The sequence below is a fragment of the Phocoena sinus genome, chromosome 2 (assembly GCF_008692025.1).
Source record: "Phocoena sinus isolate mPhoSin1 chromosome 2, mPhoSin1.pri, whole genome shotgun sequence".
NCBI lineage: Eukaryota > Metazoa > Chordata > Mammalia > Artiodactyla > Phocoenidae > Phocoena > Phocoena sinus.
Window position 1 is genome coordinate 51,601,943 of NC_045764.1, and position 15,275 is coordinate 51,617,217.

General features: G+C 41.0%; 1 protein-coding gene across 1 annotated transcript in view; it reads right to left on the reverse strand.

Annotated features, from left to right (window-relative positions):
* Nucleotides 1-15,275, reverse strand: part of CERS3 (ceramide synthase 3) — a 121,565-nt gene that overhangs the window by 48,641 nt on the left and 57,649 nt on the right. The window contains exons 8-9 of the mRNA XM_032623620.1: nt 12,900-13,028; nt 9,452-9,558 (exon numbers count right to left, since the gene is read on the reverse strand). Coding sequence (XP_032479511.1) covers nt 9,452-9,558; nt 12,900-13,028 — 236 coding nt within the window. The remainder of the gene's footprint in view (nt 1-9,451; nt 9,559-12,899; nt 13,029-15,275) is intronic.

Consider the following 15,275-nt stretch of genomic DNA (forward strand, 5'->3'; position numbering starts at 1 on the left):
ACCTGTTCCAGGGCCTGGTCCCATACAAGGTCTCCTACTGGGAATTTGTCAGTGTCAAAACTAACAAAGGAATCTACTAAAAACTATCTCCTTCATGCATTCTATCAGAGAATGTGAATAATTACTTAAACATATAATTAAACTCACTGTGATCCATGCAAAGAAAGAAAAGGCCAGGGAGCATATTGCAGGGTTCTGACTGAATGGAGATTTCCCTCTTCCCTCTAGTTGAAGGGAAGACACAGAAAAGAGGATTCCAGTCGGAGGAAAGGACATCTACAAAACTCTCAGGTGGAGGCATCATGAAAAATTCAAGGGCTAAAAGAAGACCAGTGTGGCTTCAGGGAGAGGAGTGGCAGGGGGTGGGGGTGGGGTGAAGATAAAGCTGGATTGGTGAATGCAGCCATCTCCTGTTGGACTTGAAAGTCAAGGTCAAGGGTGTGGCCTTCGTTGTAAGAGCTTTGGGAAGCTTTGCCAGTTTTAGAAAGAAGAGTGATACACCTGGTCTAGAATTATCAGAGCTGGGCTCCAGGGCTAAGGCTGCTATTTTCTTGCCTGGTAACCTGCACAACCTCCCATTCCTTGGGTAGAACTAACCCCACATCTCTGAATGAGCGGCTCCAGAGAAACACACAGCCAGCTTTGCAAACTGCAGAGTCCTAGAAACAGAAGAGACTGCCATTAAACACAAATGCCTTCAGAGACAGCCAAGCCACTGCAGAGAGGAGAGGTCAATGGCATGGGCGCTGGAGCCCGCTAGATTTGGATCATGGCTTCCCTGGGGTCTGCAGCAAGTTACGTAGCTTCTCTGGGCTTCAGTTTCTTCTGTAATAAAACAGGTCTCACCTTGTCAGGTTGTTATGAGAATTAAATGAGTTGACAAATGGGAAGAGCTTAGCATATAGTAAGCACTCAGAAATGGTAGTTATAACATTACTATTACCATCATTATGACGAGATGGCTTTCCACCACCACCCCCTTTCCTACTGCAGAGGGCTTCGTTAATAATACAGGGAGGGCAACACCCAGGGAGGGTGCCGCTGAAATAGCTGGATTTTCTGCATATCAGGGAGAAGGAGGAGGCCGCTTTGGAGGGGAGGAGCCAGCTAAGGAGGAGTGGGGACCCTGTGCTGTGGGAGGACAGAGGGGACAGGAGGCCCAAGAAGTGAAGAGGAGTTCAGAAAGGGAGGACAGCAGTTACGGGGCTTCAGTTGCATTTTCAGGGCCTCTTTCTATGGGTCTCACTGCCCTCACTAAAAGATGGTCCAATCTCAGCCTTGATTTCTTCTGGTCCTTTGCTAAAAGGAGAATGGGAAGGAAAAAAAACAAATCTGCCTTTCTCAATTTTGTGTATCAAGTGTGCAGACACACGAGTGAACCCACAAACACTTGCACATTTACCTTGTGGGTCCTGTGGAATCTCCCTTTTCACAGAGAATACTCCTCAATTCTGCTCTGTACGCTGGCCTTTAACCTGTACAAATGGATGCACTACCATGGTGCCTGTGGATTGCAAAGCTTGGCCTTTTTCCTGTTTTGGGTTTTTTCCCCCATTTTTACTCTTTACTCAATCACCAAAGTTTACATGGTTTGAAAAAAATCACATTGTTGGTATAAATAGTAGTTGGTTTTGCTGGGCTGGATAAGGCAGCCACCAAAAGTAATTTTTCTAATGAAAGTTAAAGGTCTTTTTTTCTTGCTAATTGTAGGTGTGAGCATTAAGCCTTTTCAGGATAACAAATACTGGTTCTACAGGTGCATAATTGCTCACCTAACATTCTAGAGATGGCTTATATTTCGAAGTGACCAAGTAGTTGAAGAAAACTTAATAATACTTAGGTAAGGCAATGATGCCTGCTCTTAATTATCAAATTTAGTAACTTAACTGGAAACATATCTCTTTTGTGTTTCAAATGTTCTGTTTCTAATCTTGATTCTTTCATAACTAGCTGTGCGATCCTGGAACTATCTTAACTTCTCACGTGAAAAACAAACAGGGTTGCAACGCTTCAACAATATCTATGACACGAAAGGCAAGAAGGGGTAAGGACTATTCCCGGCAGGTGACAACTGAATGCAGAATGTGATCCTGGGCCAAATCCAATAGTGAGGGAAAAAAGCAATGAAAGGCACTATCGGATCAACTGACAAAACTGAAACATGGATGGTAGATTGCTACCTTTCCTGAAATTGATAACTATACTGTGATTCTGTAGAAAAATGTCCTTGTCCTTAGGAAATACACACTGAACTATTTAGGATTAAAAGGACGTGATGGTTTCAACTTTCAACTGGTTCAGAAAAAATATGTATACATATATATATGTATATATATATATATATACACACACACACCCACATGTGTGAGCACGTGTGTGTGTGTGTGTGTGTGTTGAGAGAGAAAGAGAAACAGAGAGAGAGGAAAAAATGACAAAGCAAATGGGGGAAACGTTAACTGGTAAATCTGGGTAAAGGCAATATGTAAGAGTTCTCAGTTCTCTGTGATATACTTGAAATTATCCTGTAACCTTAAAATTATTTCCAAACACATATATGAATAAAGGGGTTGGACTAAATTATGAATTTAAAATTCTATGGACTGGGGCTTCCCTGGTGGCGCAGTGGTTGAGAGTCCAATTGCCGATGCAGGGGACACGGGTTCGTGCCCTGGTCCGGGAAGATCCCACATGCCGCGGAGCGGCTGGGCCCGTGAGCCATGGCCGCTGAGCCTGCGCGTCCGGAGCCTGTGCTCTGCGGCGGGAGAGGCCACAACGGTGAGAGGCCCGCGTACCGGAAAAAAAAAAAAAAAAAAAAAAAAAAAATTCTATGGACTGTTGTCGCTGTCCTTCATAAGTTTACAAGCAGCAACAGAAGTGCCAAGCCTATGGGGTATGGGAAGGAGCTCCCCTGAGGGCTCCTTGTTGAATGAGATGCAGAGCAAACACCTGCAGTGTCATTTGCCCTCTCCTCTATAAGCTCTGTGACTGGAAAGTCCAGTTCTGAGATACTTCAACAGAGCCTCTCTGGCACGGTGCAGGCCCTCCTCTCCTCTGATGACTGTGGGAAGGGCACTGTGCCATCCCAGGAGGGCGAGGAAGCTGACCCTGGCACCATCAGACCCCTGCTCTGCCCCTGACTCACCATTCAGAACAGAGGCCCCAGGCCTTAGGAGGAAAGAAAGGACCATCGTGTCCTCACTCTTGTCTCTCTCTGATGGACATCAGCTAAGAGCACTGCTGTATGCTTTCAGCTTTGTTGTGTCTCGTCTTTTCTTAAAACTGTCCTCTCTCTGATAGCCATTTCAAGGGTTTATATGGCCTCATTGCCCACAAAATTCTCTTTCGTATGAGGCTTCTCAGGGTACCATTTTTCTATACCAGTGAGACCTGGATCATCAAAAGATGAAGCCCAAAGTCCTGTGAACCACTGGTGGGGAAAATAAAGTTACCACTAGCATATGTACCCTTGGAGATAAGGAAGCTATTTATTTGAGTATTATTCACTGTTGGAAATGTTTTATTTTTTATTTTCTTAACCATTTTTAAAATTGAAGTCTATTTAATTTACAATGTTGTGTTAGTTTCAAGTGTACAGCAGTGATTCAGTTATACATATATGTATCTATTCTTTTTCAGATTCTTTTCCATTATAAGTTATTATAAGATATTGAATATAATTCCTTTGTAGGTCCTTGTTTATCTATTTTATATATAGTAGTGTGTACCTATTAATCCCAAAGCCCTAATTTATCCCTCCCCCTGTTTCCCCTTTGGTAACCATACTTTGTTTTCTATGTTTGTGAGTCTATTTCTGTTTTGTAAATAAATTCCTTTGCATCATTTTGTTAGATTCCACATATAAGTGACATCATATGATTATTTGTCTTTCTCTGTCTTATTGTACTTCACTTAGTATGATAATCTCTAGGTCCATACATATTGCTGCAAATGGCATTATTTCATTCTTTGTCACAGCTGAGTAATATTCCATTGTATATATGTACCATATCTTCTTTATCCATTAATTTGTCAATGGACAATTAGGTTGCTTCCATGTCATGGCTATTGTAAATAGTGCTGCAATAAACACTGGGGTGCATGTAACTTTTTGAATTAGAGTTTTCATCTTTTCCAAGATATATACTCAAGAGTGGGATTGTAGTGGGATCACATGGTAACTCTATTTTTTAGTTTCTTAAGGAGCCTCCATATTGTTCTCCTTAGTGACTTCACCGACTTACATTCCCACTGACAGTGTAGGAGGGTTCCTTTTTCTCCACACCCTCTCTAGCAATTATTATTTGTAGACTTCTGTAGACTTTTAAATGATGGCCATTCTGACTAGTGTGAGGTGATACCTCATTGTAGTTTTGATTTGCAGGAAATGTTTTATTTTTTTCTTTTTGGAATAGCCAAAAAATATGGGTCAGTATTAACAGCCTTCAAATACATGGAAAAGGTGGTGGATACAAAGATTTCTTCTACTGCCATCATGAACTGCTGCAGGCTAGGAGCTGCGTCTCACTCATCCGTGAGCTCCTCACAACATCTAGCAGTGGTGAGTTCCAGAAACAAAGCAATGAGCCAGCACTGCCACTTGGAAACTTCAGTTGAAACAGTGCTCCTTCCCTTCAGATCAATCAGCCTGGACTAAATTATTATCTACTCTTTTTATTTATGGAGGAAAATTGTCAGGAGTCAGGGGAACCGTTTATCTGACCTTCGGAGGGTCTTTCTAACCGAATGATCTCGGGTGGTATTTGTATAATATTCAAGTAGATAGATACGTCCAATAATTCACAAATATAGAAGTCATTATTTTAATACAATAGTTGGGAATACAATGTGAATAACGTAAGCCTGAGATTTAAATGTTTTTGAAGAAAAATGCAAATAAATGGGGGTAACCAGGCAATTAGATTAAAGCAGTTTGGCCAGTGCCAACTGGAATGTCTACCTAATGTTGACAGTAACACTGTTTAGAAAATCAAGGTAATTAACTCTTGCTGACACTGACTGAAAACTAGCTAAATTACATCCCTGAAAAGAGCAGAAAGAAAGGAGAATTGGGGACACAGTTGTATGGACACAAAAGGAAACTCATGAGGGGAAAGCAAATCTGCTTGAGGCTGGGGGAATAAAAGGAAAGGAGAAGAAAGGGAAAGACACACATGATGTAAAACTCCTGTTCTGGGCTTCCCTGGTGGCGCAGTGGTTGAGAGTCCACCTGCCAATACAGGGGACACAGGTTCGTGCCCCGGTCCGGGGAGATCCCACATGCCACGGAGAGGATAGGCCCGTGAGCCATGGCCACTGAGCCTGCGCGTCCGGAGCCTGTGCGAGGCCCGCGTACGGCCAAAAAAACAAAAAAAAAACCCAAAAAAACCCTCCTGTTCTTTTTCTCAAGGTTTCAGATGACTTTCAGATGGCACCACCCCAGTCACCTTTCTCCCCACTCAACCCTTCACCTCACCACAAAATGTACAACAAAAGCAGTTGAGAAGAACAGAGCAACTAGATGGCGAACCACCTCCCACAGAACCTCTAAAATGTCTGAATCTTGAAATGGGCCTGTCTGCACTTTGTTTGGTCCATGGTAAATTCCCAACAAATCTGGACTAATAAAATATCCTTGAAAAGTGAGTCTGCAGAGTTACAAGTTTTAGACAGATGGTGGGAGCCAGACTAACAACAAGGAACTGACTTTTCCTCTTTGGTACCACCACTTGGTTGTGTAACATGTTCAAGCTGATAGGATGGCTATTTAAGTCAGAGTAATACACTGCAACTAATGCTTTCAAAAACCATGAAAAACCCATCTCCCAAACTTCCAATAGCTTGGTGAGGTTCTCCTTAAGCTTCCAAACAATGAAGAGCAGTCAATGTCAGTACAGAAGAATTTTTACCCACAAAAAATTTTTTCAGTCAAGTCTGTTAATACTGGTTTATTCACAGCCCAACCTCCTGAAGATAGCAAACAGTGGTATTGGTTGCCCTCTGCAGTAGGCTGGTGAATTCAGCAAAGTATCAAGATCAAGAAAATGCCAAATGCATGTAACTAATTCTCCTTGAAATCCAGAAATGCTGGCAAGAGAATGAGTTCTTAAATCTAGGAATTTTTTTTTTAATAATATCTTTATTTCTTCTGGTTTGATCATTCTCCTTTCTTTTTTTTTTTTTTGTGGTACGCAGGCCTCTCACTGTTGTGGCCTCTCCCATTGTGGAGCACAGGCTCCAGACGCGCAGGCTCAGCGGCCATGGCTCACGGGCCCAGCCGCTCTGCGGCATGTGGGATCTTCCTGGACCGGGGCACGAACCCGTGTCCCCTGCATCGGCAGGCGGACTCTCAACCACTGCGTCACCAGGGAAGCCTCTCCTTTCTTTTTCTTTTTAATTTTTATTCATTTATTTATTTTTGGCTGCATTGGGTCTTCGTTGCTGTGCATGGGCTATCTAGTTGCGGTGAGTGGGTTTACTCTTTGTTGTGGTGCGCGGACTTCTCATTGTGTTGGCTTATCTTGTTGTGGAGCACGGGCTCTAGCTACGTGGGCTTTAGTTGTCGTGGCACACAGGCTCAGTAGTTGTGGCTTGTGGGCTCTAGAGTGCAGGCTCAGTAGTTGGGGCACACGGGCTTAGTTGCTCCGTGGTATGTGGGGTCTTCCCGGACTAGGGGTCGACCCTGTGACCCTTGCACTGGCAGGTGGATTCTTAACCTCTGTGCCACCAGGGAAGTCACTTAAATCTAGGATTTTAAAGTTGAGGGTATGTGGGGAAGTAACACTCTACTCAACCCCAACCCGATGTTCGACTGTCTATGAGGCAGAGTTAGCTGGCCTGTTGATTTTGAGACATCATGGGAAGGTCCGAGGCGAAGATCCTTCGATGCTGAATCAGTAGTCAACCACAGCAGCAATACTTAGAAGCTTCTCAGAGAGTTCCCCAGACTGAGAACTTCCATGGTGTGTGCTTTAAAAATATCTCTACAGGGCTTCCCTGGTGGCACAGTGGTTGAGAGTCCGCCTGCCGATGCAGGGGACACGGGTTCGTGCCCTGGTCCGGGAAGATCCCACATGCCGCAGAGCGGCTGGGCCCGTGAGCCATGGCCGCTGAGCCTGCATGTCCGGAGCCTGTGCTCCGCAACGGGAGAGGCCACAACAGTGAGAGGCCCGCGTACCACAGCAACAACAACAACAACAAAATCTCTACAAATTATTTGAAACTATTCCCATCAAGAAATGGAGTCTAAGTTTCCTTCCCTTAAATATGAGCTGGCCTTAGTGACTTGGATTCAATGAAGAAAATGAGGCTGGAAGTGACATGCTGTGACTTCTGAAGTTGGGTTATAAAAGGAAACAGCATCTGCCAAGCTCTCTCTTGAACTGCTCACCCTTGAAATCCATCTGCTGTGCTAAGAGAAGGTCAGGTCAGTGGAGGGGCATGGGCATGTGTTCCAGCTGACAGGCCCAGCAGTGGTTCCAACCAGCAATCAGCATCAACCAGCTGATGTCACGGGTGTCACCTGAACCCTGTGAGTGAGGAAGGCTTCAAGAAAACTCCAACCTTGACTGCCCAGCGACCATCTGACTGTAACCACATGAGTGAAAACCATGTAGATGATGCCTGTCAACTCCCAGATCCATAAGAAATAGTAATAATAATGTATTGTTGTTTTAAGAAAGAGCCCTGCAAAACATGGCGTGTTGGTAAAGTCTGGCCTGTACCTATTTTTCTACAGCCAGTGATCTAAGCTAGGTTTGGAACATTTTTAAAGGGTTGTAAAAGAATCAGAACCAAACAAAGAAAAACATGCAACAGAGACCATATATGGCCCTCAAAGGCTAAAACAGTTATTCTATGGCCCTTTATAAAAAAAAAAGTTTGCTCACTACTGCCTTAAGCCACTAAATTTTTCAAAAGGTTTGTTTACAGCTATAGATAACTGGAACACATGGTACTTTTTGAACAAAATAAGTGTCACCAATGGGCAAATGCTGGATTTAGAGCACCATGAAAGTCACACTGAAAAGCCACAACTCAACTGCTATCTGCAAGTCAATACTTACCCTATCAATAGTTGCTGTTGTACAATATTCTAATTTCATAAACACACCTGATCAGCCAAAGCAAAAGTGATGGTAATATGATTCATCAACCAGGAAGAATATCTTAAACATGTATCTCAGATTTGATTCTAGATTAAACTTCAAATTCTCAGAGACTCATTAATAATTTTAGTAATAACAGCTGGCATTTACTGAATCCTTACTATGTTCCAGATGCTGTCCTAAGCTATTTCATATGTATTACTTCAATTAAGGCTCATGACAACCCTTATTTACATTTTACAGATGAGAAACTGAGGCACAGAGAAATGATCTAACCTGTACAAGATCACACAGGTAGTAAGTCTGGAGCCAGGACTGACCTGCATCTGTGAAATTCATCACTGCATGATGCTGCTCCTCTCCAGAAAAGAATGTCTAATCAAGACACCCAATCCTGGGTTAAAGAACGCACCTGGCTTCCACAGGGCAGGCAGCACCCACACTCTCTTACCAGTCTTCCCTGCATGCTGCTAGTTAAGGGTGCTCTCCACCCACAAGGGATCAGGCCTGAAACCTGGGTCCCCATTTCATTCTGCTGGAACCTAGTACCTCCAATAGCACTAGCTTTTCTGTTGAGAATATCTGAAACTCCTAGACTATCCCCAAACTACAGTTAGTTTTAAGCTGTTCTTTCCAAACCATCAATGTCTTCCTCACATTTTTCCTCTGGTTTCTGTCAATCAACACATGGAAAATTATGCTTGCCAAAGGAATGATTGTCAGGAGAGACACAACATAGGTTCTATGTTGCCAGCTCTTGGCTAAACAAAATCAACAGACCGACCAAGAGCCAGTGGTCCAAATCACTGTTAGGACCAGTGATCATGGAAAATGAAATCAGCATCAGTTTCCTCATCTGCAAACTGGAAGTGATGATACCTATCTTTATGATTTGTTGTGTAGCTAGTGCCAAGATGTATAAAGGGCCTAATCCAGTGTCTGGCATTCAATTAGTGGTGGTTATAACTATTGTAATTTTAACACAGAATTTGCCTCTCTTTTAAAGAGCTGATAATTGGCCAATGACATTTCACTGAATAACTGGAAAAGCTGTTAATCACAAAGAAAGATCCAGATTCATGAAATCAGACACAGAGTAAGAGTTGCTGCTTCCCATTGGTTACACATCTTTAATCTCCCTTTGTAACAAGCCTTTTCACATTGGAAGGTGTGGTTTTAATTATCTATAAAAATATCTCTTCACATTCTTCTTTCCAGCTGAACTTGGCACAAATAGCTGGAGATCAGTGTAAGAAAGAAAGAAAGGGCAATGCTCCAACCTGAACAACATGCAAGGCTACCTCAGCACAGTGACCAAAGGCACACACAGCACCTTGTCTACTCACCAGAAGGGAAAAATAATGAGGCGGCTGATGAAAAATATGATGGAGAAGATGAAAAACAGGATGTTACAGGTTTGCTTCCATCCGGCATAAGAAAACATCTTAGCAGACTGAGAAAATAGAAAGAAATTGCATTCAGATAGGGTGATATTCATGTAAAATTTTTAAATTAAATATTTATAAATTAAATTATACCTGGGATTTGCTTCAAAATCTTGGTGGGAGTTGGGTTATGGATGAGAAATAGCTGAAACAAGATTGGCTATATTGATAACTGTTAAAGCTGGATGATGGGTCCATTGGGCCCATTATACTCTTTACCTTGTCATATGTTTGAAACTTTGCATAATATAATGTTTAAAAAATTAGTTAGAATGACTGTAATATTACTCCTGTATTTCACAAGCACTACAAATTAGCATAATTAATTTTAGCATGTATTTTATCTGGGCATTTATTGAATTCCTCCATTTAACTGGGAGGAGAGCTGAATTGAAGAAAGGCTGGGATATGAGTGAAGTCCTGGGCTGGGCTGGGCATGTTGCAATCAAGGCAGCTACTTTAAGGCAGATGACAGAAGAAGTGGAGTTAGGAGGCAGCCCTTGGGGCCATGCCCTGGTTGAAGTAAAGTTTCAAGCGCTTGATTTTCTCTACTTACTTTATGCTAGCCTCTAGTGCTCATATTATCTGTGTTGAGTGAAAAGAATTACAGAAAGTGTTGTTTAATGTGGTACTAATGTAACGAGGATTTTCTCTTGCATTATCCAGCGGGGCCCAAAGGCTGAATGGGAAAGAGTCTGAAGTTGGGGGTGGAAGGTGGGCAGGTGGGTGGTGTGGCTTAGCCCTGCCAGTTTCAGAACTGAAATCACCCAGGAACCTCAAGGCCCATCTAGAACAAGAGAAGCAGCTTATTACATTTCAGGAATGGTTTACATTGCATTTTCCATACTTACCATGGAGTAAGAATGTGATCAGACTATGGGATTGGCAGGGGCCCAAAAGGGAACAGCCTCCATTGCTGAGACAGAAGTCTGGCATGCCAGCTTGGAGGACTTGCGTATGGGGAGAAAGGCCAGAAGTTTAGAGGGCTTGGAATGGAGTGGGGAGCTGTTTGAAGGGTCAGAAGGTAGGCCAGGGCGGGAAGCTAGAGATGTGCATAGGCATGAAGAGTGCTACTTTGCCCCCACTTGTAATGGCAAAGTAGCACTCCTTTGGGCAAATGCACACGTGGCCTATTCTGGGCTGTGCAAAGATGGATATCAGAGAGTAACCCTTCTCCTTTGCTAAGTATCAGTCAAGATACTGTTAAAGTGTTGGGTCCTGGATCTAAACTTAACATGCAGAAAACTAGAGAGGATCATGAAGATGCATGAAGAAGGCACAAGGTTGCTTATGAGTAAAAATTGTAGATGCTGAGGCTGTTCTTCCTTGCAAAGAAAGAACAAAGAAATGACCCAACAACTGTCTTAAGGAACATGAAAGATTAATAGTCTCCATCTTTAGGAAGGTCTAAACAGGGGTAAAAGTTGTACCATGTCTGGGTTCAATTAGAACTTGACTGAGAGGACAAACACTAAAACAAACTACTTGAGGAAGCTATGGAATAGGCACTCCTGGAGAATATAAAAAATCAGTCCCATGCCACTATTCAATGTTGTTTCTACCACCAGCTGATGGAGGGTACTGGCCTCGGTCACTGAACCTCAAGTTAGATCCTGACTTGTGAATCAAGAATTATTGATGATCATTAACGACATGAAGCTGTTCTCATAGTTCACCTATGTAGGGACCTGAGTTTGACATTTCATTTTTCTTCTGTTTTTTACCTAAGGACCTCAGAACATTTTCAAACGATAGTGAGCTAAACTGCACAATATACCCTAAGAGGTAGATATGACTTCTCATGCTACAGCTGAGGATAGAAACAAAGGATTAAGTGATTTGTCCAGGTCACCTAGGGAGCTATGTCATGTCAATGGCAGGGTAGACAGGGATAACACGGTGCTTATTCCCAGTCCCAACACCTAACGCTCCCTTTTAGTAACACAATGAAGCTGTTTTTACGGTGGACACACACCAAAGGCAATTGAACTAGAGGGTTAGAAGAATAGAGTAGCATAAAATTTTTAACTCATGGACAATTTGGTCTTAATTTTCAGGCAGGGTTTCTGAGATATGATCGGAGAAGGAGGTAATTATAGCAGAGATGGCTACATTCAGAGAGCAACACACGGAAAAACTGGCACAATCCTTCTTCTGCTAAGCCACGTGTTGCCCTGAAGCACATATAATAATCTTGACCATTAGAATGGTATTTACATGTCTAATTACGATTACGTACAAGAAATACAATTCTGTACACAGCTAATATTTTAACAACAGCCAGTTGCTTTGAAATGGCTTCAAATGACTTCTGGTTATATCTAGAACAGGGTTTGGCAAATTACAGTTCAGCCTATGGGCTAAAGCTCGTCAGCCCTTGTGTTAAGAAGGGTAAGAATGGTTTTCACATTTTTAAAGGGGTATAAGAGAAAAGAAAAAACAACAAAAGAGAAAAATACGTGACAAGAGATCCTATGAGGTCCACAAAGCTAGATTTACTACTTGGCTCTTTACCAAAAAGTTTGCGGAACCCTGATCTAGAAGAACAAGATCTTATTAAATTAAATTTAATTTCTTCCATATCAACTTACATTCAATTATTAGCCCTTGAAGAGGCAATCCTGAATGCAAATGGGTTAGCATCATTTTCCCCGGCTTCATTATAAATGAGTATATTTAAATTATGAACAATGTGGCTCTAAGTACAGCAGGACCCACTGCCTCAGGGTAAACAGGAACCAAAGCACATCAGAAACATGTAGGAAAACAATCCTAATTTTGCATCGTTCCTTATATTTTGTGTGGTTTGGGATTAGGAAGACTCTTGTTTTAATGTCCCCTGCTCTGAAACATTCCTTCCTTAGAAAATAAATGTCATTTAAATAAACATCGGCTCTCATTCCTTAAAGCTGGAGGAGGGTCCACGCAGGGAGGTGCAAGCATTCAGTGCGTATTTAGCTTTGCTTAAGTGAATATACGGTGCCGACCAACTTTAAAAATCTACAATGTCATAGTCCAAGTTTTCCATTTAAAAGCTTAGAGTTCATTCCTTCTTCAGATACCTCAGCTTACTTCCTAAGCTAATATCTCCATGCAACTTGCATAAGTGGAATCCCACAAATTAACCTCCCTCTCGAGTACCATGGAGAAAAAAGGTTAGAAACTAAAAACTGAAAGCTTTCCTTTCTTTGAGCTTGAAAGATCTGGGGACCTAGAGACATCTGCAGACTTTGGGTGTTTTCAGGACAGAGAGCTCTGCTAAATCACTCACAGACAATTCTTCCTGTGAGGAGTCACATTAAACCCAGGACATGGTATTGTTATTAGTTTTTTAATGGCAAACGTTTACCTCCAGCCAAATGTCGGCCACATCGTGTAAAATCATCACGAGGGTCCCACTGCGAATATAATTAGCACACCAAGAGAAGCTCATCAAACTGACAGCAGCCAGGTGGTGGATGACATGAGCTAGAAAATCCTATATAATGAGGGGAAATGGAAACCATTAAGCAAATGCAGTTATTTCTCAATCACTGGAAGAGATAATAATAATAATAATTTTAAAACTAACAACTGACATCTGCATATTTTGAACTTTGTAAAATGATTTCACGTTTATTCTTAAGCACAATCCTTGTGAGGGAGATATAACAAGTGTTATCCTCATTGATTAAGTCGTTTAACTTTGAGATAGCATTGAATAGTTGTCATCTAAGTCCTAATATCTGCTGTTCTTCCCACTGTTCTACACTGGATATATGTACACACACACACACACACACACACACACAAAGACATACATACACACCCAAGCATATTCCTGTGTACATTTACATTTATTGTTAATTCCCTGCCTAATTCCAAGACAAATATAATAAAACTACACAACTATTAAAATAAGAGTTACTGCATATGAAATAAGGAACAAATGAAAGTGGAATAACTACAGTAGCAAAATACTTCACACCCACCAGGACAGCTATAATAAAAAAGACAAACAATAACAAGTGTTGGCTAGGATGTGGAGAAGCTGGAACCCTTATACATTGCTGGTAGGAATGTAAAATGGCATGGCTGCTTTGTTAGAGTCTAACAATTCCCCCAAAGGTTATACATAGGACTACTATGTAGTCTAGCAATTCCACCCCTAGGTATATACATGAGAGAAATAAAAATATATGCTCGTGCAAAAATTTGCGCATCAGTGTTCATAGTAGCATTATTCATAATAGCCAAAAAGGTAGAAACAACTCAAATATCCATCAATTGATAAATGCATAAACAAAATGTAGTATATCCATATAACAGAATATTATTCATTAATAAAAAGGAATGAATTATTGATGCATGCTACAACATGAATGAATCATTATGCTAAGTGAAAGGAGCCAGATACAAAAAAACATATATTGTATGATTTCATTTATATGAAATATCCAAAAGAGGCAAATGCATAGAGGCAGAAAGTAGATAGTGGTTGCCTGGGGCTGTGGAGGTTAGAAGAAATGGGGAGTGACTGCTAAAGGGTACAGGATTTCTATTTGAGGTGATGGAAATAGAATTGACTGTGGTGATGACTGCAGAATTCTACAAATATACTCAAAACCATTGCATTATGCACTTTAAATAGATTAATTGTATGGTCTGTGAATATCCTGATTAAAACGTTTAAAAAAACTTAAAGACTTCAGTTTCCTTGTAGCCAAAGTAAAAGAATAAACATGATAATAATAACAGCCTAATTTATTGAGTACTTACTATACACCAGAAAGTGCTTTGTATGAATTAACTTGTTTAATCCTCACAACAACTGGAGGAGATAAGAACTATTTTTAGCTCTACTCTATATATGAGGAGACAGATCTAGTTTAGCAAATGTAACCAACTAGCTCAAGATGTTAATGAGTGAAGTCAGGGATCCAAATTTCGGCAATTTGACTCCAGAGCCTGTGCTTTACCCAACTCCTAATAATTTTATGTCTCTGAAGATGTGTATTTACAAATATATGAAATATATCTACATTTAGTTTTTGAAAAGGTGTCAAATGCACCTGTAAATAATAAAGAGAAAGCAACTACTGAAAAAAATAAAAGGATCAAAAGTGGGAAAAAGATAGGATCATTACAGGATCAACCTACCTGAGTATATCTACGAAGACCTTCTAAATAATGATTATTTTCAATTCTATCCCTTCAGAAGATGACCCAATCAATTAAATTTTGATATGTTCTTAGCCTAAATTAAGTTAATAACAGTTAAACTATAGCTATTATTAAGTTTTCTGAAAAAGGAAATCATTTCAATCAGATTTTTTCACAGTATGTTCTTATGGTTTATTCTGTAAGTTTCTTTTCAGATCTCCAGTTGAGCAGCTGACTGGGCCCCTTAGTGATAGATTGTACACCATCGCTCACTCAAACATCATTTAGTCAAGCCAACTTGGTTTTATTTCCTTAATACTGAATTCAACTTAATTTTCAAATTTTGCTACAAACCAATCTTTTATATAAAGCGTAGCATATAAAGTACATGCCAAGAGTATTTGTCATTTGATCTGTACTGCTAACGTATATGAGGAAATCCGTGACTGCATTGAGAGCATAATATGATTTTCTGTACCAGCAAATAGGAATCAGTAACAACCAAACAGTTCCTAAAATACCACACTTTGTGACTTCAGAGGATGCATTTAGCATGCCTGTGACTCAGTTTCCCTGCAAATAA